The 26,103-nt window shown below is 40.2% G+C and overlaps 2 protein-coding genes and 1 long non-coding RNA gene across 17 annotated transcripts in view; 1 reads left to right on the forward strand and 2 right to left on the reverse strand.

Annotated features, from left to right (window-relative positions):
• The window catches only part of SPEF2 (sperm flagellar 2), an 87,176-nt gene extending 68,418 nt beyond the window's left edge, over window positions 1-18,758 (reverse strand). For all 13 annotated transcript variants that reach the window (XR_009746251.1, XR_009746252.1, XM_061469499.1 and 10 more), the window contains exons 1-7: window positions 18,688-18,758; window positions 17,929-18,031; window positions 10,960-11,212; window positions 9,112-9,282; window positions 7,342-7,482; window positions 6,257-6,327; window positions 5,180-5,387 (exon numbers count right to left, since the gene is read on the reverse strand). Coding sequence is in view for 11 of the 13 variants with exons in the window: in XM_061469499.1 (XP_061325483.1) it covers window positions 5,180-5,387; window positions 6,257-6,327; window positions 7,342-7,482; window positions 9,112-9,282; window positions 10,960-11,212; window positions 17,929-18,031; window positions 18,688-18,745 (1,005 nt within the window). In the remaining 2 variants the exon portion in view is untranslated. The remainder of the gene's footprint in view (window positions 1-5,179; window positions 5,388-6,256; window positions 6,328-7,341; window positions 7,483-9,111; window positions 9,283-10,959; window positions 11,213-17,928; window positions 18,032-18,687) is intronic.
• A 308-nt stretch (window positions 18,759-19,066) lies between these two features.
• Window positions 19,067-26,103, forward strand: part of PRLR (prolactin receptor) — a 150,198-nt gene continuing 143,161 nt past the window's right edge. For 2 of the 3 annotated variants that reach the window (XM_061469515.1, XM_061469512.1), the window contains exon 1: window positions 22,098-22,187. The gene's annotated coding sequence lies outside the window, so the exon portion shown is untranslated. Of the gene's footprint in view, window positions 19,336-19,502; window positions 19,686-22,097; window positions 22,188-26,103 lie in introns of those variants that run through there. The other variant, XM_061469513.1, reaches the window with a different exon arrangement.
• LOC133277575 (uncharacterized) lies at window positions 20,929-22,236 on the reverse strand. The gene is made up of 2 exons (XR_009746253.1): window positions 22,104-22,236; window positions 20,929-21,086 (listed from the first exon to the last, which is right to left on the reverse strand). It is a non-coding gene; the product is annotated as an uncharacterized LOC133277575 (long non-coding RNA).

Raw genomic sequence — 26,103 nt, forward strand, 5'->3', positions numbered from 1 at the left:
TCAGGACACTGCATGGTATTTTTAATGGCAAAGATGAAGTCCCATAATGCTTCAAGTGCATGCAGTGAATTTTGTGAATTAGATCCCATTTTGGAAGTTTTTTGCTTTGTACTCTATCTGTAGTGCTTGTACACTGCTTTTCTATGCATACAATTATCATCATGCATTCAACTGAAATAGAAAACAATGTAATAATAAGAACTTTGTATGTACTTTATATTTTCATATTCATCCTATGTGTCATTTGATACAGCTCATGTGACAAAATTTTCCAGTAGCACTGCCTACTGAAGAGTTGTCCAATTTGTCTCTCACATTCATGAAGTCAAGGCAATAAAAGTAGACATGATGCCCTTTCCTGCCTCAGTTTTATCTACTGTTTCTTTGGGTTTAGTATTTCATGAAGATTTCAATGAAGATAAGAGAATGTACAGACTTTGCTTCCCATTAGGAATAAATCATTTTCATTGTTTTCTTTAGCTGCCACTGCTTATCCTCAGCCATGGATTGGTAATGCAGTAAGTGCTCCACCAGAGGAAAATGGATCTTCAAATCTTAATTCACAAGGAACTGATGTACTCACCCTAACACAGTGGTAATTGGACATACCCAAACAATTAACTGTATGGTGCAAATAGTTGGCTTAGTAAGAAATCAAAGCACCTCCTCTAGTAGCATGTGCTCTATAAAGGAAACAGTTCCTTTAGAACACTTCAGAACAGCCAAAAGAGACCTTTTCTTTGTTAACTTAACAGTGGAGAACATCAGTATTCTACACAATCAAACATTTTGATATTCTGCGTAGGCCTAAAAAGAGGTAGCCAGAAATTTCTGATGAACAAAAACATATGAAAAGGCAATTAACTCAGAGCTACACTGTGGACAAATTAGGATTCAGAATACCAAACTCACAGTTTCAAAAAGGGTGCTTATTGAAGCATTGGTAGCTATCTTTCATACACATAGTAATGGACAATGTACTAGAACCTAAGGCTGAAAAGTTTTGAAACTCCTGGAGATACTAGGACACAAAATAAAAATTGTACTACAATTTTTTGACCTAACATTTTGATGTAACATGTAAATATCAACTTTTTTACAGAGGATTGTGAAGTGCCTGAAGAAATCATAAATACACACTTTTTTTTTAGTTTACCTACTCAAGACAACAGTGTCATCCAGTGGCCAAACATTTATGCATTTACGTTTCTTGTTGCTCATACATAATGACTACATCAGGTTTTTCTATTTTTCTGTTTCCTTGTTTAATTGATGTTCAAATGAAACGATTTTGTCCTATGATGTAGTCATAAAATTTATGACCAAAACTTATAGTTTAGCATATATAAATCTATTTGGTTGACAAGCGATAATCTAGTAGCAATTCCTTTTCCCTCCCATGTCCATCTTCTCAATTTATTGTTGACAGTAACTTCTTATGACAACTTTTTAAAATCAGAGAGGTAAAATCTGAGAGCACTAAATAAAATGAGTACTTAGAAAAACATTTTGTTGAAGTGGTAGGGATCTAAGACTCAATTGGGATGAAGCCATGTTACTGTCAAACACTTTCAACTCCTGCCTATGAAAATCTGACTGGCATCCCCCTGTGCTCCACACAGAGGAGTGTCATGTGACTGTAAAGTATTTTTTCTCACAGGCTTGTAGTGTGCCAAACCTCAAGAACTTGAAAAAGACTCTTTTAGTAGAGGTTTACATGTATGGACACAAAACACATTAAAGCACTCTGAAGAGACAAAATTTGTTTGACTCTAAATGATCTTGTGCATGTGTTCATGTTTTATGCAGTATAGATCACAATCTGACCCTAATGTCTTGAAAAAAGCTACATTTCAGTCTGAAAATGCTTTCTGACTTGATATCTAATGTAGGGAGAAAGTAATTTTCACTATTTTGTATATTTATTTATTAAAGAAAATATCTATTCTATGATTCTATAAAAAGTTATTTTGTACTTGCTTTAAAGCCTCACTGGAGACAGTCTGATTGGCAGCACATTGCAACAATTCCTCCATTCAAACTGACAAGGCTTGTACTACAACTGCAGGGGAACCACCTGTCTGACCTCAACAGCACTGACTGACTTTGCTGGCTTAAAGCTGCTCTATTTATCAAATGCCTCAGTGATTGCTGCTGGACACAGGGCCATCAGGTGATAGCCATGACTATCAGAACCACTAGTCCAGGCTGCTGATGTCCTGCTGGGACTGCAACAGCTGATAGCAGTCAAAGAGCAAGTTTTGGGACTACAGTGATTTCATATACCTGGGTTGCAAAACTTCTTCATGGCCCACATGAATGTCAACAAGAACATGATAAAGATGTTGTTGAATAGATGGACTCTTGGTTCAAGCCAATACAGATGTTTTTCACAGAGTATTAGTTTGGTGGCTTTCTATGATGGGGCTACGGAACTGATGGACAGAGGTAGAGCAGTTGACGTCTTCTACCTGGACTTGGGCAAAGCATTCGACACTGTCCCGCATAACATCCTTGTCTCTAAATTGGAGAGACATCAGTTTGATAGGTGGACCACTCTGTGGATAAAGAACTGCCTGGATGGCAGCATACAAAGAGCTGTGGTCAATGGCTCAATGTCCAGCTGGAGACCAGTAGCGAGTGGTGTCCCTCAGGGATCCGTGTTGGGACCAGCCTTGTTCAACATCTTTGTCGCTGACATGGGCAGTGGGATTGAGTGCGCCCTCAAGCAAGTTTGCCGATGACACCAAGCTGTGTGGTTTGGTTGACACACTGGAGGGAAGGAATGCCATCCAGAGGGACCCTGACACGCTTGTGAGGTGGCCTGATGCCAAGCTCATGAAGTTTAACCATGACAAGTGCAAGGTCCCACACCTGGGTCGGAGCAATCCCAAGCACAGCTACAGGTTGGGTAGAGAAGAGATTCAGAGCAGCCCTGTAGAGAAGGACTTGGGGGTGTTGCTCGATGAGAAAATGGACATGAGCTGGCTTCAGTGTGAGCTTGCAGCCCAGAAAGCCAACTGTATCCTGGGCTGCATCAAAAGGAGCACGACCAGCAGGTCGAAGGAAGTGATCCTGCCCCTCTACTCTGCTCTCGTGAGACCTCACCTGGAGTATTGTGTGGAGTTTTGGTGTCCTCAACATAAAAAGGACATGGAAGTGTTGGAACAAGTCCAGAGGAGGGCCACGAGGATGATCAGGGGACTGGAGCACCTCCCATATGAAGACAGGCTGAGCAAGTTGGGGCTGTTCAGCCTGGAGAAGAGAAGGCTGCGTGGAGACCTCATAGCAGCCCTCCAGTGTGTGAAGGGGGCCTATAAGGATGCTGGGGAGGGACTCTTCACTAGGGACTGTAGTGACAGGACAAGGGGTGAAGGGTTAAAACTTAAACAGGGGAAGTTCAGGTTAGATATAAGGAAGAAGTTCTTTACTGTGAGGGTGGTGAGGTACTGGTATGGGTTGCTCCATCCCTGGCAGTGTTCAAGTCCAGGCTGGACAGAGCCTTGAGTGTCATGGTTTAATGTGAGGTGTCCTTGCCCATGGCAGGGGGATTGGAACTAGATGGTCTTAAGGTCTTTTCCAACCGTAACTATTCTATGATTCTATATAGGTCCAGGATAAATATTGAGAAGATGCCTACACCAATAAATTTAAATTTTTCTTAACATCACCATAACACCTCCAGACATTAGATGCCAATGTTTATATATATATATATATATATGTAATTTCATACTTTTCCTTTCCAGATATGCCATACATCTGAAATGCTCTTACTGTGAAACAACAGTGGAGATATATTCTAATTTCAGCATATATGACCTAAGCTAAGGACCCATAGTGCAATACTAAGATAAAAGACAACTAGAAATCACAGAACCCAGTAAGTTACAAGGTTCTGTTTTGATATGACCATTATGAGAAAGAAGGTCTGTGAAGTCAGTAGCCTAAAAGCTGCTTTTTGAATGAGTGTCTGAGGAGGAATCTGAAAAGCCTTGTGCTTTATGGGACAGTATTTAAATGAAATAACCTGCAACGCACCTTTTAGACACAACACAGGCATCCTCCAGAGATGTATCTTCTATTTCATAAGCCATCTATCCTGGCCTAAGCCCAGCCATAACTCAGAACCACACAGCCACTTTCTCCCTCCCTCCCTTTCCTTTCCCCCCCCCCCCCCCACCCCCAGAGAGATGAGGAGGAGAATCGAAAGAATGTAAGTCCCACGGGTTGAGATAAGAGCAGTCCAGTAACAAAGGTATAACACGAACAACTGCTGCTACCACCAATAATAATAATGATAAGGGAAATAACAAAGGAAGAGAATACAACTGCTCACCACCCACCGACTGGATACCCAGCCTGCCTGAGCAGTGATCTCACCCTTCTGGGTAACTGCCCCAAGTTTATATAGTGGGCATGATGTGCTGTGGTATGGAACACCTCTTTGGTTAGTTTGGGTCAGGTGTTCTTTCTCTGCTTCTTCCCAGCTTTCCCTCCTCCCTGGCAGAGCATGAGACTCGGAAAGTCCTTGGTCAGAGTAGCAGCAACTAAAAACATTGGTGTTACCAGTGCTGTTCCAAGGCCAAAGTCAAAACCACAATGCTGCACCAGCTACTAAGAAGGAGAAAAAATGACTGCTACTGCTGAACCCAGGACAACATCAAAAAACAAAGATCTGATCTGCAGCATAAGTGTTTTGCTTCTTCATATTCCATAGAACTAACATTTCAGAATTCATCCAGTCCCGATCAAATTTTCATATTTGTAAATACAGGTTTCCAACCAAGGAATGACATTTTTGTTGCTTTTTAAGAAATATCTTCTTCAGAACCACTATACATTTTGATAATTTGAAGGTCAACTTGGTGGGGGAAGGAATAAGAGGTAGGTCTTGAACTGAGTTTTAATAATCTTAGCTCTACTGCCTTCATTTGATCCTTTATGATTTATAAGGATGAAGTACGACATAAAGATGGTGAGAAAGAATGGACAACCGTCCACATTTTTCAAGGAAAAACAGTGGCATAGAAGTTATTTCCAGAGCTAAGCATACACACCTCCCTTTATTGCATCTAAATCTATTCACCTCCAAAAATACCATTCTTCTATGCTTGTAAGCAAATCTTTAAATTAGTAATTGTGCATGAGTTATATACTTCAACATACATTTTCTCACCTCTTCAGCTTCATGTGCTATTAATTGGTCCATTAACATTTTTCGCCGTCTCTTTTCTCTTTGTTCTCTAGAAAATGTATCTTCCTCTAAACGTTTTTTAATTTTCCTTATATAGTCATCATCTGAATAAACACTTAATAGCTCAGTTGCTGTAGTTTCTGGAGTTGTTTCTTCCAACTTCTGTGTTTGCAATGATTCTTCTATATCACTGATTGAAAAGATTAAAAAGATTAAAAAGATTACTGACTTTATAGGAATTATGGTTCTTAGAGGTGTTTTCATTCAGATCCCTGTATAATTATGTGGAAGTCTGACAAATGCACAACAGCACTCTGTGGGCATTGTGGTTACTTTTTGCTGCTCTTGTGCCCCACAATGACCACTAAGTCCGGAGGAGGGCTCCAGCCAACACTGACTTGAGCCAACTGTCAATTAGTTCATTTGCTAATATGAAGTCAGATTCTATAGAAACAGGAAATTATGATGGCTCACAGAATATCAGAGAAATATGGGTTACTTTTTAATATGTTCATATGCTTTGGGTGCAGTTTTGCAGTTATTAGTCACATTTTGTTTACACACAGAAGTATCCACAGCAGTATGCATGAGTGCCACCTCTTCTGAGTATGTTATGCATGTCACTAAAGATAACAGAATGACTAAGTTATTCACAAATAATTCAAGACACAGATAAGTCTAAGGAGAAAGGTTACTTCTATTTTCTCTGATTTATGTTAGTGTGTACGTACATCCACAACCATTCTTGTCTCTTTGCAAATATAACTGACCTTACAGACTCAGTGACTGGAATGAACAGAGAAGAGAAGCACTTTGTGTCCTTTGTTGCTATATACATGGTAAAAAGGAGAGAAGGAAGTTTGAGCCATCCCTACTACAACTAAAAGTAAAGTAAAAACTGTGATGGTGCTGGAGCTGGAGTATTTAGAGTGCTAGTGGAAAATCACAGTTAAAACTAAACAAGGTATCACATTTTCCTCAAATAGATGTCTACATAGATAGTAGGCACCTGAGGTAGGATCCTGATTAATCTTAACAATCTAATATTCAATTATTTACCTGTCAGTGATTTGGCTGTGTAGTGCGTAGGCAATAGATTTCTCAAATTTACTAATCTCCTTATATGCGTCCTGAAATAACAAAAAAAATAATGTTTTTTTTTCTCTTCACAAAACACAAAGGTTTAGTAGACTAAGGATTTACAAATTATTTTTTGTCATTTTAGTCCAATGGAAATGTTTACACTGAAAATATTTTTAGCATCAGATAGATGAAGAAAAAAACAAGACTGTTTCCCTTTCCTACGTTTAATTTCCCTCCTGCCTGCCCTTTTCGCAGCCATGTCCACTACCCAGAAAATCCTAAGATTTTGCAGCTGTTCATTTTGCAAGATAATTCTGATTTTGCACAGGACTCCAGCAATTTATATAATTCCTACCATTCAGGGACTTGAAACAAGATATTCTGGCTATGATCTGCTTTAGATTTAGTAGCCTGAATTTATCCCTGATAGTCACTCAAGCAACTATGTTGCTTTTGTACACTCTACATCTAAATGCACCATTGTGCAGCTGTAAAAACTGGTAATATTTGCATTCCTGATGACAACCGACTCCATGAACTATAAGATTACTATCTAAGTAATCTCCAGCACCAGATAATACAGATTTTTTTTTTTTTATCACTGCACTGCCATCATCACTTGATTTGGTCTTTGACTACTGTCTATTTCAGCTGTTACTAACATTTTTGATAGAGCAGACAGTGTTAGTGTGTTACAGAAGAGTTCATACATTATGTGCAAACCGTCATGCACAAATGAGAAGGTAACAGTAGTCCTTTTATTTCACATATTCTACTCAGTAAACTAAAAGCTGTCAGCAATTATATTAGTATCTACCTATGGCATTTATTCAATAAGAACTTTCACTTACATAAAAGCTAATTTTTCCTAAGTAACAAATGCAGAATTATTCTAATATTTAGCCAAATTTCCACTGGTTGAATCTACTTCACCATTTTAACATTGTATTGTCTGCTTTTAGAGAGTGCAAGTACAATATTTTTAAATCTAAATGCTCCTAGGAATTATCTGCTTTGCAAGGTCATACAATTAACATTAAAAGAATACAGATGATAGTTACCTCTGCTTCTCTTTTCTTCCTTAAGAATTTGTTTGCTTCAATAGCTTTTATGGTGTGGCTTCGTGGTGGCTTTGGAGTCTGTAAAATGGCTTCTTGAATCCTAGCCATTATTTCATTTTGCCTCTTTCTTTCTATATGATGCTGAATATTCAATATCTTGTGTTCAGATAATGACATTGAAACAAAATACACCCTATAGCCCTAATACATTACCTATGCATCTATGAAGTAAATGTAATTAAGCCTTAGGAAAAAAGTCTTCCTGGAAGAAAGTAGTAGAGCTTATCAGGCTCCAGGCTTCAGCAATGGCTGAATTTACCCCTTTTTTGTTTTGTTTTGTGTTTTTTTTTTTTAAGTGGACCACTAAAATGCCATAAAACAATTATTCTTTATCTTTTGTCTGCAGTTAAATGTTGTCTTACAGTATTCTCAGACACTGTAGTCATAAACCACCGTTTTTATACCAAGTAGATGCTGTGAAATGCATTTTGAAGTATCATTACAAATAATTTGACAATTTAGCAATATGCTAGTATATGTTTTCAATATTTGAGGATGAAGACTTTTTTTTTACACTGCCATTATGAAATGGTACATCTTATATACATAAGCAAATACTGTGATGCAATAGAACCCCATCTGTAACAAAAAAACCCAACCAGTTTATGCACAGTGGCTAATAGACATTTAAGGGCTTGTACTAAATTCTAGCTCTACTATGGCACCTGTTTCAAGTCAGAATTCAGAACAGAAACTCAGAATACCAGTTTCCTGGCACAAAAACTGAGAATACCATTATGTAATATTACTACTGAACAATGAGTGTCAGATGATCAAGAAGTAAGAAACATCTAAATTACACTACTTAGAAGTGCACTACAGTTACAGGCAGTGAAAGTGGATAAAAGGGTTTTTTACAAAGAATCTAGGATAGTTGAAAAATAAATATGCACTATATCAAAGATAGTTACAAAAGAAATATGTAAGATAACAAATATTTAAAAGTAAGTATGTACTATAGCAAACATGATATTTTCTTCTAGAGTTTTATTTTTAATATTTTGGATATCGATTGTATTTTCTTTTCCAGATACATGAAGGGACTCTTTTTTTTTCATTCTTGTTCATGCAGTGGCAATAGAACAGATAAATAACCACAGACTCTCTTTCTTTATGCCACATAAAATGCATCTCAAATTAGTCAACTTCACTTTCACTGTGATTCAGCACGCCTTGGATAGCTGGCCAATTTCTCTATCTAAACTCCAGGCTGTACACAGGCTGTGTTACTGTATCTTAAGATGTTAGTTTCTGTTTTTTCTTTTATCAGAACAGCTACACAGAGCTGCATGTTTTGAGGCCATGCCCACTACAGGTTCCCTTTCCTGTGTCTTTTTCCTGCTTTTTGATCAAAGCTTCATCTTCATTAGTGCAGAACATCACAAAACTCTTTTACAAGGACACCTTAAACACATACAGTAGTAAAATTTGCACCTTGTCTTAAAATCTATAAATATTTTCCAAGCGTAACAATATGCAAGTATCCTTAATATAGTATTAAGTGATTTTAAAGTATCAATACTTTAAAGGCCTTATAACAGTATATTGTCTTTATAGCTACACATTAACGGCTGCTATGCTTATTCCTTCCCTTTGTTTTTGTATAACCATGACTATGTGGCACAGAATTACCAAGCATTCACACTGGCTTTAACTCATTTTGTATATGACCTTAAGAAAATTCTTCTTCAGAACTATGTAAGAAGTCACCTTTTCAATGTTTCGCACTCTTCGTTCCTCTTGGAGCTTCTGAATTTTCTGTTGCTCTGCAATATGTTTACGAGCTATTTTATCTTCTACTGCCTTAGATTTTTTTTCAAACTGCTCTGCGATCTGTTGTAGTTGCAAATCAAACTGACGAGGTGTTAAAGTTTTCAAACTCTAAAATTCAACATCAAGCAATTAAATCAGAAGCAGTATGAAACAGATTTAAATAATTAAATATTACAATTTTGATATAGAAATTTCAATCTGTTTTCCTGTGCTAATGTACACAGAACATCTAAACATGATTGATTATTTTTCAGAAAAAACAGGACTAGCTCCATTGAAAATAATATGCGGATCTGAACTTAAGCAACACCAAACTTTGTCTAGTTTGGAGGAAAGGAATCTAAGGGGCAACCTCCTTGATCTCTACACCTTCCTGAGGAGGGAAAGCAGAGAGGGAGATGCTGGTGTCTCCTCTCTGGTACCCACTGACAGGACACATTGGACCAGTTCAAAGAGCCATCAGAAGAGGTTTAGACTGGATATCAGGAAGCATTTCTCTACCAAGAGGGTGACCAAACACTGCAACAGGCTTCCTAGAGATGTGATTAATGCCCCAAGCCTGTCAGTGTTTAAGATGCATTTGGACCTTGCCCTTAATAACATATTTTAAATTTTAGTCAGTCCTGAAGTGATAAGACTAGTCAGACCAGATGATTGTTGTAAGTCCCTTTCAACTGGAACTGTTCTATACTAGGGAAACGGATGGAAAATTCAACTTAAATATACGGAAAAAAAAAATAATGGAAGGGTAATAAATAATTTACCCAGACAGGCTATGAAGCCTCCACATTTCGAGATATTCAAAACCCAACTGAACAAAGTGCTGAGCAAACTGTTCCCGTTGACTTTTCTTAGAGTAGGGGAGGTGGATTAAGTGACCCCAGAGGCCCCTTCCAACCTCAGCTGTTCTACAATTCAAATACCATTCTGAATCTTTCTATTGACAGGAACCATTCTCAGTTCCTTTATGTTCTTTAAGTTGACCCTCTGTAAGTGAAGGGATGTTTTGACGGTTTCGTACTGTCCTTGGGCTTGTTGGATAACTTTCTGCTTGTAGACCATTTTTCAGGAAGTGTGTCAGAAAAAAAAAAGTGACATTTCACCCAGCTGAATTCAATTTATGATATATAGCTTCTTAAAGATTGTTCATCCTGATAACAAATTGTGGTCTGCATATGCTGAACATTACTGCTGAAGACAAGAATGTCCTTAACAGAATCTATTACATCAATACTGACTTCCTCTCGGATACTGTCTTTCTCCTTTGATTTTTCCTCTTTGTATTACTCAGCATATGTTTATTGCAGACTGGAGTGTAGTATAAATATATGGAAAGATATGCAAGAGAAGGAACCAAATGAGAAGGAACCAAACCGCTGTGGTACAAAGCTCAACACAATTATAAATAGGCTTCCTGAAGGGGAAATTAGTTTAAGTTGATACCCAGACCACAGCAGAGACTGCAATCTGTACTTATCAAATGAGTAAAAAGGCAGCTGGTGAGCAGCTACAAGCCTTTGTTGCTATACGTAACACAGAATGAGCCAAAACAAAGGAACACAAACCACAGATAATCAATATCTTCATGAGTCACAGATAAACTGTGTAATCCTATGTCTCTGTATGAAAAATATGACTAAGGATTGCTCCTTTTCCATATAAATATGAGATTTTGAATAGGAGATTTAAAAAGTGGGGAGGGAAGCAAGCATAATGCTTGTTCGTACATGTAAACCTGCTATGCTTTTTCCTATATATTTATACAAAATAGGCACAGTTAGTTACCTCTCGATACAAAACACTTTCAATAGACTTAAGCTTTACAGTTGCCGCAGGTATCATTGCTTCCATGGCTACTCTGGTGAGCTTTGTCTTTCTCTTTTTTTCCAAGGCAATATACAATTCATATAATAGCTTTGTTGCAGCCCCATGCTGTCCTGTCATGATGTTTTGGGCCACATTCTCATTAAACTGCACACCAAGGAGATGAAGCGTGGGCTCCAGGCGAGAAAAATTGTTAAGTTTTGCAATTGCAACCCTATATGATTAAGAAAAACAACACAGAAAAAAAAAAAAAAGAGCATAAACTTATTTTCAATTCTACCTTGCTTCAATAAGCATGGTCATGACATTTTTATGAAGATAGTAGGGGAAAACACAGAGGAGGACTTCCTTAAAATAATATGATACACACTTTGTCTTAGGTTTTATACTGCAGTACACAAAACTACATTGGTCTAGCAGGCATAACGTTTGGAAAAAATAGAGAACACATTGGGTTACATAAATCTTGATACATACACACACAAAGTGCATCGGACAGCAAAAGCTTACCCCCAGTTGCAGCTAATTTTATCCCATCTAAAAAGAGTACAGAGTTAGAATGAAATTTCTATATAAATTGTATCAATTCACTTGAGCTCCAAGCAGCCAAAATTTAGGAAAAGAAAAAAAAAAAAAAGGCATATAGTCCTTTAACCTGAACAATCCTTTGGCATACTTCTCCAACAAAAAGAAAGGAAAGATGGGTTGGACTAGTGTGGAAAACTAAGACTATGGTCTCAATGAGTATTTTACATTCAAAACTGAAATAGTGGATTGCAGGTTAATGTTTCTCTTGATATGCAGATTCTTCTGTGGAAGCACTCAAAATCAACAGCTATACAGGACAATACCCAGTAACAATAAATCATCACTGTATCACAATTAACACATTGAATTTCATTTCAAAAATCCGTAACTTCAACCTTAGTCAGAACATCATGCTTTCTACACTGCTCTATCACTTGAGTTCACAACAGTTTTTTCACATGAACCAACAAGCTTTTGAGGTCAACTGAGCTACAGCATAATTGTACAGAAATGTCCACTTTTAACTTAAGATGTTCCGGTAACACAGAACTCACCTTATTCCCAGAGAAAACAGCCCAGGAGCTCATTATTCTCACCATAATAGCCCGTACCTTATTTCTTACACAATTATATATAACTGCAGCTCACAACTATTGAAAATTTTTCTGCTATTTGAGCAAAGGCCCTATTGTCATAAATCACCTCACATGCATTGAGAAGCTGTGATGATACCACTTCTTAATGTTTTGTTCTGTAATCAGATCAGATGGCATTTCTTAACCTTGCGTCCTAATACAAAAATCTTATTTCAAGACAATTTTCAGGGAAAGCCACAATTTTTTCTTTTTTTTTTCAAATATGGACAACCAAATTGAAAAAAGTTTTCCAGCAGTATTCCTTTATAAAAGTAGTATCATTTTCTCAATTATTATTCCCTTGCTTTTATGTACCTGTATTAGCTGCTTACATTGCACTGTTCCTGGACATAGAATCATAGAATCACAGAATCGTTAGGGTTAGAAAGGACCTTAAGATCATCTAGTTCCAACCCGCCTGCCATGGGCAGGGACACCTTACACTAAATCATATCACCCAAGGCCTCGTCCAACCTGGCCTTGAACACTGCCAGGGATGGAGCATTCACAACCTCCCTGGTCAACCCATTCCAGTGCCTCACCACCCTAACAGGAAAGAATTTACTTCTTATATCCAATCTAAACTTCCCCTGTTTAAGTCTGGACCCGTTACCCCTTGTCCTGTCACTACAGTCCCTAATGAAGAGTCCCTCCCCAGCATCCCTATAGGCCCCCTTCAGATACTGGAAGGCTGCTATGAGGTCTCCACACAGCCTTCTCTTCTCCAGGCTGAACAGCCCCAACTTGCTCAGCCTGTCTTCATATGGGAGGTGCTCCAGTCCCCTGATCATCCTCGTGGCCCTTCTCTGGACTTGTTCCAACACTTCCATGTCCTTTTTATGTTGAGGACACCAGAACTGCACACAATACTCTAAGTGAGGTCTCATGAGAGTGGAGCAGAGGGGCAGGATCACCTCCTTCGACCTGCTGGTCACACTCCTTTTGATGCAGCCCAGGATACAGTTGGCTTTCTGGGCTGCAAATGCACACTGAAGCCAGCTTGTGTTAAGTTTTTCTCATCCACCAACACCCCCAAGTCCTTCTCTGCAGAGCTACTCTGAATCTTTTCTCTGCCCAACCTGTAATACCTTGAGTAGTCAGTCACAATGACCCACATTCTTTCCTGTTAGTGCCTTCTAGATTACAGTAGCCTATCCTAAAAATGAATCTACATTTATCCCACCACCATCCCAACAGGTATGATTTTTCCTTAGCCTTTGCTAAAATACATTAAAGTGACATCAGCTTACCAAATGATCCACGAAAAACATGCTGTTCCTTAAGAGCACAGTCTAAATTTTAAAAAAACCTTATAGATATTAAGTAAGATCAGACAGTTAAAGGTTCCTGCAGGATTCCAAGACCGTACAATGAGTATCACACCGCAATAATTAAGATGCAGAAGAAATATTTTGGAATTGAGAAAACATTGCCTCAATTCTAAATAGTTGTCAAAAGATCAATATCAGAAAATAATTAAGAAAGGTGAAAACATCAAATTATCTTTACAAAGCTGTGAAGTACTGAGGTAAAGAACAACACACACAGTCCTCCTCCCTCTCATATGCCAGATACTCACAGAACTTAATAACTGCCAAGGCCCTTCCCTGGACTTGCTCAAAGATGTCCATGTCTTTTTTGTCAGCCCTTTCCTCCAGCCCATCAAGGTCCCTCTAAAGGGCAGCACAACAATCTGGTGTAGTGACTGCTCCTTCCAGTTTGCTGAGGGTCCACTGTGTCTCAATTGTGCAGGCTGGTAATGAAGGTGATAAATGATACTGGCCTCACAATGCACACTGAGCTACACCAGTGATTGCTGACCATCAGCTGCACTTCACACTGCTGCTCACAACCCCTTGAGTCTGGCAGTTCACCCAGTTTTGAGTCCATCTCACTGTCCAGTTACCTTGCCCATATTTCATCAGTTTGTCTATGAGGATGTGAAGGAAGACAGTGTCAAAAGTAAATGTAAACACCACATCTTCTCATCAAGCACTAAGCCTGCCACCTCACTGTAGAAGGCTGTCAGGTTTGTCAGGCATGATTTTCCCTTCCTAAAACCACGCTGACAACTCCCAGTCATCTGCTTGTGTTTAATATACTTCAAAATGTTTTCCATGTTTATTTGCTCCATCAGATCCTAGGGACTGAAATGGTGCTGACTGGCTTCTACATTCCCAATGACCCTTTCTTGCTTTCCTTGAAGAGAGGGTGGCAGCTACACTCATCTCATCCTAGGAGTTGCCCCCAATTACCATGACCTTGCAAAGATTATTAAGAGTGGCCTAGCAATGACATCAGCCAGGTCCCTCAGCATGTGTGGGTATATGTCATGAGGTCCCATGGACTGGTGTATTTCCAGTTATGTAAATGTTCCTTAAAGCCAATCCTCCTCTACCAAGGGTAAATCCTTCTTGCTGTAGACTTTCCTGCTAGTCTCAGAGGCTTGTGATTTCTGAGTCAGTTTTACCAGTAAAGCAGACCAAGACAGAAAAGGCATTAAGTAATGCAGCCTTTTCCATGGCAGACTGAGTATTTGAGAATCTGAGAGGGATACTGACCGATGGAGCTGTATGCTGCCATCTGTGATGTAAGCCAATTCACCATGGCCACAGAGGCTGGTCCTGGATCTGTTTTGCACCAGCAGGAAGGCAACATCACAAGGGATAAGGAAAGGCTGAAGACAGTTACAGCATTGAGAGGTTAAAGAAACTTGTTCTTATCCTCTGAGACACCCTTACAGAATAAGTAAATGCCCTGGGTATGGCGGACAAGGCACATAATGAGATAGAAGAGGAACCAGTGCAAACAGTCTTGTCAAAGGCAGAGATCAGCCCCTCACAATAAAACCTGCCTTAAGAAAAGCACCAAGAAGAAACAGTGGTGAGTTGTGGTCATTGGTGATTATCTCCTGTGCAGAACAGAAGCGCCTCTTTGCAGACCACGTCCTCTTTTCAGGGCAATTTGCTTTCTCTCTGGGTTCAAAATTAGGGATGTAACTACAGGGCTGAAGAGCTTAATACAACTTTCAAACTACTACTCATTACTGCTCTTTTACATGGGTACAAATGATGTCGCAACAGAAAGTCTGAGGTGAATCAATGGAGATTTCAGAGCCCTAGGAAGAAGGCTATAAAATTTGGGAGTATTTTCCTCAATGTAAGCACTGATGGGCTTTTTTCCACTGGGTCCTGTGTACCATTCAGCAGTAAGCTCATGTTTTCTCTAGCTTCCCTTTAGCTTGCCCCTTCCTCTCCAGATCATGAACTTCACCAGGTCATGGTCACTGCAGATAATATATACCAGGTTTAGTAGATCATCTCCCCTCTTCAGCAGCTCAATCACATTTCTCAGGAAGTTATCATCACTGCACTCGAGACCTCCTGGATTGCTTCCGCTTGGCAGTGTTTCTTTTCCAGCACATACCAGAAAAAGTGTGAATGCTTCTCCCATAATGCCATCTTCTCAGGACTTCCTTAATTGAATGCATACATTTGGGGTGGGCAGACTTGGGCACTGGTTTTTTCTTCTTATTTACATCACCCTCCTCCTCTTGCTTGCCAGTCTAGACCACCACTTCCTTACCTGTTTGAGGATAACCATCTCTTCCCAGCCCCCAGTTCCTAGTTTATGGCTCATCAGCATCAGCCTGTTGGCAAAGATGCACCCAACCTGGTCCGATGGATCCATCTCTTCCTAGCAGTCCTCCACCTTCAGAAAGAATCCCATGACTACAAAAACCAAATCCCTGATGTTGACAACAGCTGCACAACCTGTAGAATCTGTCCTTATCAAGCTTTTCCACCTCACCAGCAGAATTAAGGGAAAAAACACCTGGGCCCCCCATACCTTTGACTTTTGCCTCTAGAGTCACTCTTGATATGGTCCAGGTCTGTCTGGCAGTATCCTTGCTGCCCACATAGGAGAGCAGCAACGGTAACAGTATAAGGGCTAGACAAGCCTCTGCAGTCCCTGACCCACCCCCCCAGCAAGCAGCAAACCTCCCTGCCTAGCAGACCTCCCTAGGTCAGCAGACAAGGTACCTCCACCTCCTGCAAGAGAAAGTCTCCAGCTACTATCCCTCACCTTACCCTCCTGGTGCCCTGGGGTGATCCAGACTGAGCCAGCTCAGATTCTTTATTGCTATCAGCCTCTCATCTGCCACCAAGACAATAACCCTGTTCTGCAGCTGCAGATCATTTGAGCCGGAACATGCCTACTCTTGCCAGAAGTCACAAGCTGCCAGTAATCTTTTCCCAACCCAAGAAGCACAGATTCTGCCTGCCCCTCTCTCAGCATAGCTGTGTGCTCAGGTTCTGGTATCTGTAGTGTCTCACAAGAAGATCCAGTCAATATCCTTTTCATCATCTGATGCTGACCTCTACTGACCTCCTTCTGTAGCAGCTTGACTTTGTGACACATATCCTCTGCGAGCACACACCTCTGAAGAAAAAGCTGCCACCACACCCTGCCCAAAGCTTGGTAAAGACTCTGGGCATTTCCTACAGCCTGAAACATAGAGAAATGCCTCCTTTGTCTGGACAGCAATCTGAGTTGAGGCCTCTGACATTCTCAGCATTTGCTCCAGTTGGTACTGGGAATCATGTCCCATCGTACATCATCACCTTTATTGAGCATGCATACACTGTCTCAGCCTCACAGCACGTCTCCACCAATATCATTTTAGTGAAGATGTAACCGTCACCACTACACCGTACCTCTGGACTCCTAGCTCTACACAGCTCCTGAGGACAGTGTTACTATCTCCAGTCATAGAGACGTCCTTGATTCATAGCACCATAGAATGGTTAGGATTAAGATCATCTACTTCCAGCTCCCCTGCCACGGGCAGAGACACCTCACACTTGACCATGTCACCCAAGGCTCTATCCAGCCTGGCCTTGAACATCGCCAGGCATGAAGCATTCACAATCTCCTTGGGCAACCCATTCCAGTGCCTCACCACCCTAACAGGAAAGAATTTCTTCCTTATATCTAACCTGAACTTCTCATGTTTCAGTTGAAATCCATTACCCCTTGTCCTATCACTACAGTTCCTAGTGAAGAGTCCGTCCTCAGCACCCTTGTAGGCCCCCTTCAGATACTGGAAGGCTGCTATGAGGTCTCCACGCAGCCTTCTCTTCTCCAGGCTGAACAGCCCCAACTTTCTCAGCTTATCTTCATACAGGAGGTGCTCCAGTCCCTGATCATCCTCATGGCCCTCCTCTGGACTTGTTCCAACAGTTCCATGTCCTTTTTTATGTTAAGGACACCAGAACTGCACACAGTGCTCCAAGTGGGGTCTCGGAAGAGCAGAGTAGAGGGGCAGGATCACCTCCTTCGACCTGCTGGTCACGCTCCTTTTGATGCGGCCCAGGATACGGTTGGCTTTCTGGGCTGCAAGCGGACACTGCCGGCTCATGTTCATTTTCTCATCAACCAACACCCCCAAGTCCTTCTCTGCAGGGCTGCTCTAAATCAGTTCTCTGCACAACCTGTAGTTGTGAGGGCCTGTAGAACTTTTTGGTCCAACCTGCTATTATCACAGTTTCAATCAAAATGCATAATTTTCTTGAAGAATTACCAGTCTCTCTGGAAATACGAAGCTAATCCATATGTCAAATACAAGTAGCTTTTCACTTACTCATAAATGTATCAAATCTTGGTAAATTCTAGATGTATTTCCCACTGTGCATTAGCCAATCCTACCTGAAAACTAAATATTTGGCCTAATTTCTGTACAGACATGTTATCCATATGTACTAACCTGCTCTGTGAAAATTGATCAAAGTCATCCTGAAGATCATATTTATGTAGAAGTTCTCCTAGGAGGTAGCCATTAGAAAACTCTTCCGATATTGATCCTGGAACTAAGTTTGGGGGTTTTGTTGTTAGTAAAAAGAAACAAAATTTTTCATACAATGATTATAACACAATAGATTATTATTTTCATACAAAAGTTGTCCAAACTTTATTAAATAATTCAGAGGAATTTTAGGAAGTTGATCTAGCAGTAACTAGTTTTCAAGCCACCAATAAATCTGCTTTCAGTGTAGTTATTTTGCAACATAAGCTTTACACAATCAAAAATAAAAATGCAAATGAAAACAAAAGCGCTTCTCTTCCATGGAAAGTTGCTCCCTCCTTGCAGGAAATGCTTCTTCAAAGCCAGCACAACACCTGCCATGTAAAGCAAGGCTCTGCAAACTGCTTTGCAAACATATTAAAATACTCTTATCCTCTGGAGTCCTTATTAGCAGATGAAGCATGAGCTCCTCATACTCCCTGGGAGCATTCGCGGCTTAAGGAAACTTACCTTCATCTCGAAAGTCACCGTCTTACGCATGAAGGTTAAAAATGTACCTGAGGGGGTATCTAGACGCGGGGAACCGGGAGGGCTCGGGGAGTTGGGCCGCGGGACCCCCTCGACCCTGACCCTGCGGCAAGCAGCCCCCCGCGCTGACGGGCAAGCCTGCTATACCCCCGAGCCCCTGCGCGCTCCCACCGCAGCGGGGCCCGCACTCACCCAGGCTGCGGGAGAGCTGCACCTCTTCGTTCAGCCACTCGCACAAGATCTCAGACATGTCCCGCGCCGGCGGCGGCCTCACAGACAACCGGCACCGCGTCCCGTTGCCACGACGACCGGACGCTTCGCGTGCGCGGTGGCGGGGTGGAGTGGGGGGGGCGGGCAACGGTACCCGCCCGCTGGCGCCGCTCGCCCGCAGGAGGAGCGCGCTGCGCTCTGCGCATGCGCTGCAGGTGGGGCGGGGCGGGGCGACGGGTGTGCATTGGGCGGGCAGACGACGACGACGAGGGGGAGGGTGGGCTCGGTGTGAGCGGCGGGGAGTGCATGCTGCCGGCGCGGCAGCCGGCGGGCAGACAGAAGAGGGTAGAGCAGGGCAGAAGCAGCAGCCGAGCCGTACCTGAGGAGGGTCTGCCTGGAGCCGAGCGGGCGAGCGCGGGGCTGCCCTTAGGCTGCCCCTGACCTGGGGAGGACGCTGGTGGCAGCGTCCCGCTGGACACAGCCGGTCGGCGGCCCTTGCCCCTCGGCGCTCTCTTCGCTGTCCCGCGCCGCTTGCTGTGAGGTCTGTCAGCGCGGCGCGGAGTCCGCCTCAGCCGCCCTTCCCGCCTGCCCCAGCGCCTTCTCCTGGTTGCGGTTCGCTGCTTGTTTAATGTGTCTAAAACTTCCCCATTCCACCCCGACCTTGCGCTGCTCCCCGCTGAAACCGCTCTGGTGCTAGCGCAGATGGTGTTCAGCGGAGGAGTCCCGGGCTGAAAGCCTGGCAAGGAGGGAAACGAGAGAAAAACTAATTCAGGGTAATTTTCTTCAAATCGATTCAGATAATGGCACAAATTACTCTGTTGGCACCGTATGAAAGGGGGAGGGAGAGCAAGAACTGCTGAAGAAAGCTGTGCCAGTTTGAATGCGTGCTACACGCTTACGAGGGTGTTTTTCAACAGCAGTGTTTGTGTAAGAAGTCTGAAGCGTCTGTGCGCCAATACAGCTGCTCCTGTGGCTCTACGGTAAGACAGTTTGTGGGGTCTGAGCTTGGTTTGAAATGAGCCTCGCTGGCCCTGTGCTTTGCTTTTTGTCTGCGCTGTTATCTTTGCTTTAGAATCGTGCTGAAGTAATTGGGTATAGTTTGGGTGCGTCCGGTTTGAGGAGCGTGTTAGAAAAATGTAGACTGTAGGGAAGAGGAGTACATCTGAAAAATGCAAAGCATACCATGGGAATCTAAATTCCAGTTTCTGTCTCTGGAGGCAGATCTGCAGTTGATGGAGTTAAGTTTTCAAGTGCCTTTCAGTGCAACAAAATCCTAAAGGATTATTTAATCTAGAAAAGATGGGAGCATGAGCATCTAGTGGTTAATGACAGGCAGAAAGCAAGCTAATAGTAATTTCCAAAAGTGACAGTGATTAACAGTTGGCATAACAACTTGGAATATCACAGATTCTGTTGCTTTAGAAGTCTTCAGATTAAATCTCTGTGCTTTTACAGAGTGTGTGCTTCACATGCAGATAAGTTACTGGGTTTTGCAAGAGTTAATGTATAACTGGCAAGTCATTTATATCTTGAGAGGTCATTGTAGAATTAGTAGCATATGAATAAATCGAGTAACAGGAAACTTAAAGAGGGTGAAAGTACTTTCAGGGCAGATGTTCAAAAATCCTTTTAAATATTTAAAATTTTATGTTAAGTTATAAAAATACGCACACTTTAGGGGAAGAAAACACCCCTTGGTTTTGTTTTGTTTTTTCAATATAATATTTGTAGTGGGAGTATATATCATCAGAGTATGTTTCTGGTATGTCGTAGGGCAAAGAACAAATCTGTTGTACCTTCATCATGAAATTCTTTCCTCAGCTCCAGAAATCAATATATATATGTATACACATATATACATGTTGGTGTAAGTAGTCATTAACATGAATGTATGTTGATTTAAAAAATGCAAACAAGAACTGGTTTATATTGAGTTTAGAACTTCTTACCATATCACTTCTGACTTTGAAAACCTGGTACTTCCTGTATCTTTAGATTTTTTTATGGAATGTCTTCCTTCAAGTTCATTGTCATATTCAGTGGAATTCTAAATAGGTGATTTTGTTTATAAATAACATTGGTTCTTCCATCTTCTAAGATGGAATAAAATCTTGTTGAAGCTACAATTGTGAGAAAGATGTGGAATTCCTCTCAAATTCAGTAGTGATCTGCTATTCCAACTAGGTCTCACTTAGCTCTTTACAAATTAATGTAGCTTTCTTAACAGAATTCTGAGTAGTGGTGGGATAATGTAGTAATCAGTTTTTAACTCATTCTTTCCCTGAGTTTAAGAACTTGGAAGGACATCTGTGTTCTGCACTGTGAAAGCTGAGTTCAGAGATTGCTTAAAGGAAAATACTTGCAGACAACTAGTGAGGTAACTGTTTCACTAGTTCAGCCCTTGCTGAAAACACTGATATTTTTAAATAATAAGGTTATTTATTCTGTGCTCTGTTAATTTGTTATTTTTCTGCTAGGACTGCCATTGGGAATGTTCTGGAAATTCCAGACTGATTTTCCAGAGGACACTGTGCTTCTGATCACGTAGCTTTTAGACTCCAATAGTGGCCTGTGGAATGCATCTGAATTTTTCACCTAAAACTCTGTGTTTATTTCAAACTTTATGTATGCTCCTGTGGACTTGCTTTGGAAGGAAATAGAATTTATAGGTTGTATTTATAATGGTCAAATAAAAGACATCAAACAGCAATCTGTTGAGCACAGAAGTACCAAGGGATTATCTGTTACATTTCATTCTTTTTGCCCTCTTGAAAGAAACTGCATATATAAGAACAAAAAAAAAAGAGCTTGTCGTATAATCAAGCCTACAGCTTTTGTGGATATTAGTTTTGAATAATGTGGACATGATATTGGTATGCATAAAAAAACTAGAAAGGAATTCGAGGTTTTATTACAAAAGGACAATCAAAGTACTTCTGTATGTTTAAGATACTAAACCGAGGAATTATTTCATCTTAATACAACCAAGATTAAGAAAAGTCAGATGAATTTGAATGAATTCTTAAATGGCCCTTAGATAGAAGCTGTACAGACAGTAGTATCACTAAACTGATACAGAGTAATGAAAGAATGTGTGGGTTCAGGAGTTTCCTTTTTGTACCAGAATTTGTTACTGCATGACTAAGATCACTTACAAACATGCTTAAGTATCATTTTTGGGTAATGTTACGTTCTTTGTTCTTTGCTTGGCTTGTCTTTTTCCTAGGGAGATACAAAGGCAGTAAATAGCTTCCGCTTCTTACAGGGCTTCTTTTCCACCTTTCCCTCTGTATTTTAATTATTCCTTTTACTTAATGTTGTTTATTCCCTCTGACATGATCAACAGATCACATCTTCTTTGAAATTTAATTTCAACGGTATTCATCCTGCACAGGTACTCTCCTCCCATCACCTCTGGATCATCATGTCTCTATTGAGGACAGAAGAGGATCAAGCCCTAAACAGAAAACCATGATCTTGAGGTTTGTGCTCACCACTCGTTTTCACAGCTCTTTGTTAGCTACATCTCTCAGTTCCATTCCCCATACTGACATTTAGAACACCATGATTCTGGAACCCTGCCCTGACTCCTGCTTGGTTTTGTGTGTTGCCACAAGACAAGGGCTGTATTATAGAATTATAAAATCAACTAGGTTGGAGAAGACCTTCAAGATCATCAGCTCCAACCTCTACCCAGGACTGTCAAGTCCACCACTAATCCATGTCACTGAGAGCCTCATCTACACAGGTTTTGAACACTTCCAGAGCTGGTGATTCCACCACTTCCATGGGAAGCCTGTTCCAATACCTGATCACCCCTTAGATTGATTCAGAGCATGTGTTTGTCCAGCCTAGTCTCCTGTCTCTGACAATGATCAATAACAAATTCTGGGGAAGCATATATTAAGATCTGTTAACGTACCATCACGATTTTGTGATACTGAGACACCCTGCAGAACATTCTCCCAGCCACCACTGATTGTGCTGAAGGACTTCCTGCATCCACATGATCTAGAGCACTTAATGTTTTACTCCATGAACATGTGCATACGCTTTTGAATTTGTGTAAATGTTTTAATATAGACAGTGGTCTGTGGTAAGGAGTTCCTTATCTTAACCTGCCATTGTATGAATAAACTACATTACCCTTCATTACATGAAGAATTCCATTGTTTTGTGTATTTTGAAGCTGTATTTTCTGCTCACTGCTTTCAGCACTCCAGTAGTTCTGATGCTTCATCCCTGGCAGTGTTCAAGGCCAGGTTGGACAGAGCCTTGGGTGACATGGTCTAGTGTGAGGCTTCTCTGCCCATGGCAGAGGGGTTGGAACTTGATGACCTTAAGGTCCTTCCAAACCCTAACCATTCTATGATTCATTTTTAAGCGAGAACATTAGGCAACAGACTTGCAGATTGAGCTGATGTTTTAAGTGATATCTTGCTTCCAATAAGTGTATAATAGATGTATTTTATATGTACATTTACTGCTCATCTTAATATTCTCTCCCCTTCCCTGTTTTGGGGCTAGGGGTTTGTGTCTCTGGAGGGAAACTGTAGTTCCTATTGCATATTCTGCTCTTTTTATTGTCTACATGAAGAATGCCAAGATGTGAATGTGCTGTAAAAAAAAATTCCTACACTTTAAGTAGTTGTAGTACTAACAATGGCAATGCTAATGTGGGTACATACAATATATATACAAGAACGGCAATTACTGCTTAAGTAGCCCATTTGTATTTTAAACAAGTATCTCTTATGTTAAAACACTGATGAGAATGTGTGATGCAGTCTGGAAAACTACAGGTATGCTGTGCGCAGGAAAATACTCTTAAGTGGGTGTGCTGTTTGCTGAGTGGATTATTAGTAGGTAGGTTTAACTTGAATAAACCTCACTAAATTACTGGATAAGATTAAGGCAAGAGAACTGCGAAGAAGTTCTGATGCTGTGAAGAAGAAACAGCAAAATGCTTCCAGTATGAGGAACAAGCATAGTGTTACAGCTGATGTTTGGATTATTTTCCATGCTGGCAATTTAGTAAGGAAGAGCATAATTTAACCTATTGCACAGAACCGTAACTCGCTTGCTGTATCTAAGACAATATGGTTCCATTTAGTTTAGTTATAGCAATTCCACATTTAAGCCAAGTTCTGAAGAATTTTTCAGCTTCAAATAAGAGTTCAGTGTCTCCAGTATAATTTGTCAGGAATCGCTATCTGCCATAGTGAGTAGTGGCATATAATACTGAATAATGTCTGAAATATTGATGCTGTTTGATTACATTTGTAAGAATTTTAAAGACTTACTAAAGCAGCCCTCCCCTGCCTTTTTTTTTTTTTTTCAAGTGTATATAATTACTGTCTTTCATTGAAAGTTCTGGAAGAGATTCTATGCCTTTAAGGTTATCCATTTCCAGAGCAAAGGAATGTTTTATCCAGAAAGCTTCAAAACAGTAAAAGCTGAGTGCAAGTGATGGAAATAAAACACCAAACTGCCTGACAGAATGAAAATTCACATACGCTAAATAAAGGAAGTAGAAAGTTTACTAGAACTTCTCTGAATACTGAGTACATACATGTCTTAAGGACACGGTAAATTACAGGGAGGTAGATACAGCTTTAAGCAAGTTTGCAAATCAAAGGAATAGAAAATTAAGGGCATTTTTATTTTGAAGAGTCGCTGTGATGCTACTGAATTGATTACCCATTTTTTGAGCGACTTATTTTTCTTAATAATTTTTGTTTGGTTTTATTATCAATCTGTCTTTAATACCTGTGTGGTATGTTTTCTTCCATCAGAAAAGTGAGTATTCTGGCATACAGACTGATCCTGTAGTGATCAGTCTGTAGTAGTTAGAAGTAGCTGGGAAAGAGTGTAGGCAAGGGGTAAAAAAACATTGAAGATTATAGAGAGTGGAATTGAGACAAGAAATGTGACTGATACAGATATCTAGCTAACCCCTTTAAGAGGGTTCCATTAGGGATGGAGCAAAGGGGATCAAGGCAACACAAATTGCCTTAGTTCAATTGCTTGAACAGTGCCTTGAAATTTTGATTCGCTATTTCTTTGCCTTAGGAAATTGTATGGAAAACATACTGGCAAAGGATGTTTCCAGTCAATCACAATAATCGCCCACATCCACACACATATGTGTCATAATATAGTTAGAATTTAAATTATGTTAACGTTTTTCTTGTAGTCATCCTTTTCTGCACAGAATGGTCATGTGCTTGGTATGGATTTATGAAAGCTTTCTCCACTTTTATTCTTTTACTCTTCTTTTAAAGGGCAGCTAAGTAGTAAGTAAAATTCAGATGATTCATTTTTGTCATGCATAGTTGAATTCAGTCTCTGGCATAGTGTTTCTGTGAGATACAAACCAAGACCAGAGTTTTCCAGACAGTTACAAAACGTGAGTTTATCATTTTATGAATGCATTACTTTATATACAATGGCCTGATACATTTTGAGTAGTATTTGAAATACTCACAAGACCTCATCCGTTAGTATTATGTCTTTATTGTTCAATAAACGTTCATTAGTTGTGCACCATTTGTCTTATGTTCTTTCACTGTAGCTTTTGTCTAGCATTTGTAAGGAACGTATGTAATGTAATTAGAATCCTTTTGGTTTTTGGCTGCTACTGAGATGCAGCTGCCTTTGTTTTTTTTTCTTATTTGAGAACTAGAACAGCTATTGTGCACTAACAGTTTTGTTCAGTTACGTTTTTAAGATATAAAATGAAGACTAGTGTAGAGAGGGGGTGCAAGTAAGCATAATGTAACTAGGTGATCTGGAATTTGGCTAGCATCCTTGCAATTAATGCCAGCACTTAAAAGCTTCGGATACTTGTTCTTTCTCATTATGTTGAAAGAGAACATTGGTCAAGTATATTGTATGTTGGAAATGTTCTTGGTAGAATACCAGGCTTTCACAGTTCTTCTTTAATTGACAGTTGTTAACTAATTAGGGTAAAACTGATGCTGTAATTAGTTGGGGAAAAAAGAAAAGGATGTTGATATAGTTAAAGGAGAGACCATGGGCTAACATGCCCAATTGCTACTTTTAATAATAAATTAATAATAAATCATGGCACGATAATGCTTGTATATATAATTTAATTTTATGAGGAGAAGATATGTGTAGACTTTCTTTTTTATAACAGTGATTTAGCTTTCAAGTTGCACATTTCTCTCATCTTATGCCAGTATGAATTTGTTCTCAGGCTGATTCAATAGATGTTTTTTTAATTGGGTGTAAGAGTTGATGATGATGATAGGGATAGTGTTGTGTTTGTGTTTAATGGCTACTGAAATACAATTTTGTTTAACAATATCTTTGTCTTATTCAGAAACTTCCTCCTTTTTTACTACATCCAATCTGACTAGAATATTGAAATGA

This window comes from Pezoporus flaviventris, unplaced genomic scaffold (assembly GCF_033815535.1).
Source record: "Pezoporus flaviventris isolate CSIRO_AGI_PZ_B2104156 unplaced genomic scaffold, CSIRO_AGI_Pfla_v1 ptg000057l, whole genome shotgun sequence".
NCBI lineage: Eukaryota > Metazoa > Chordata > Aves > Psittaciformes > Psittacidae > Pezoporus > Pezoporus flaviventris.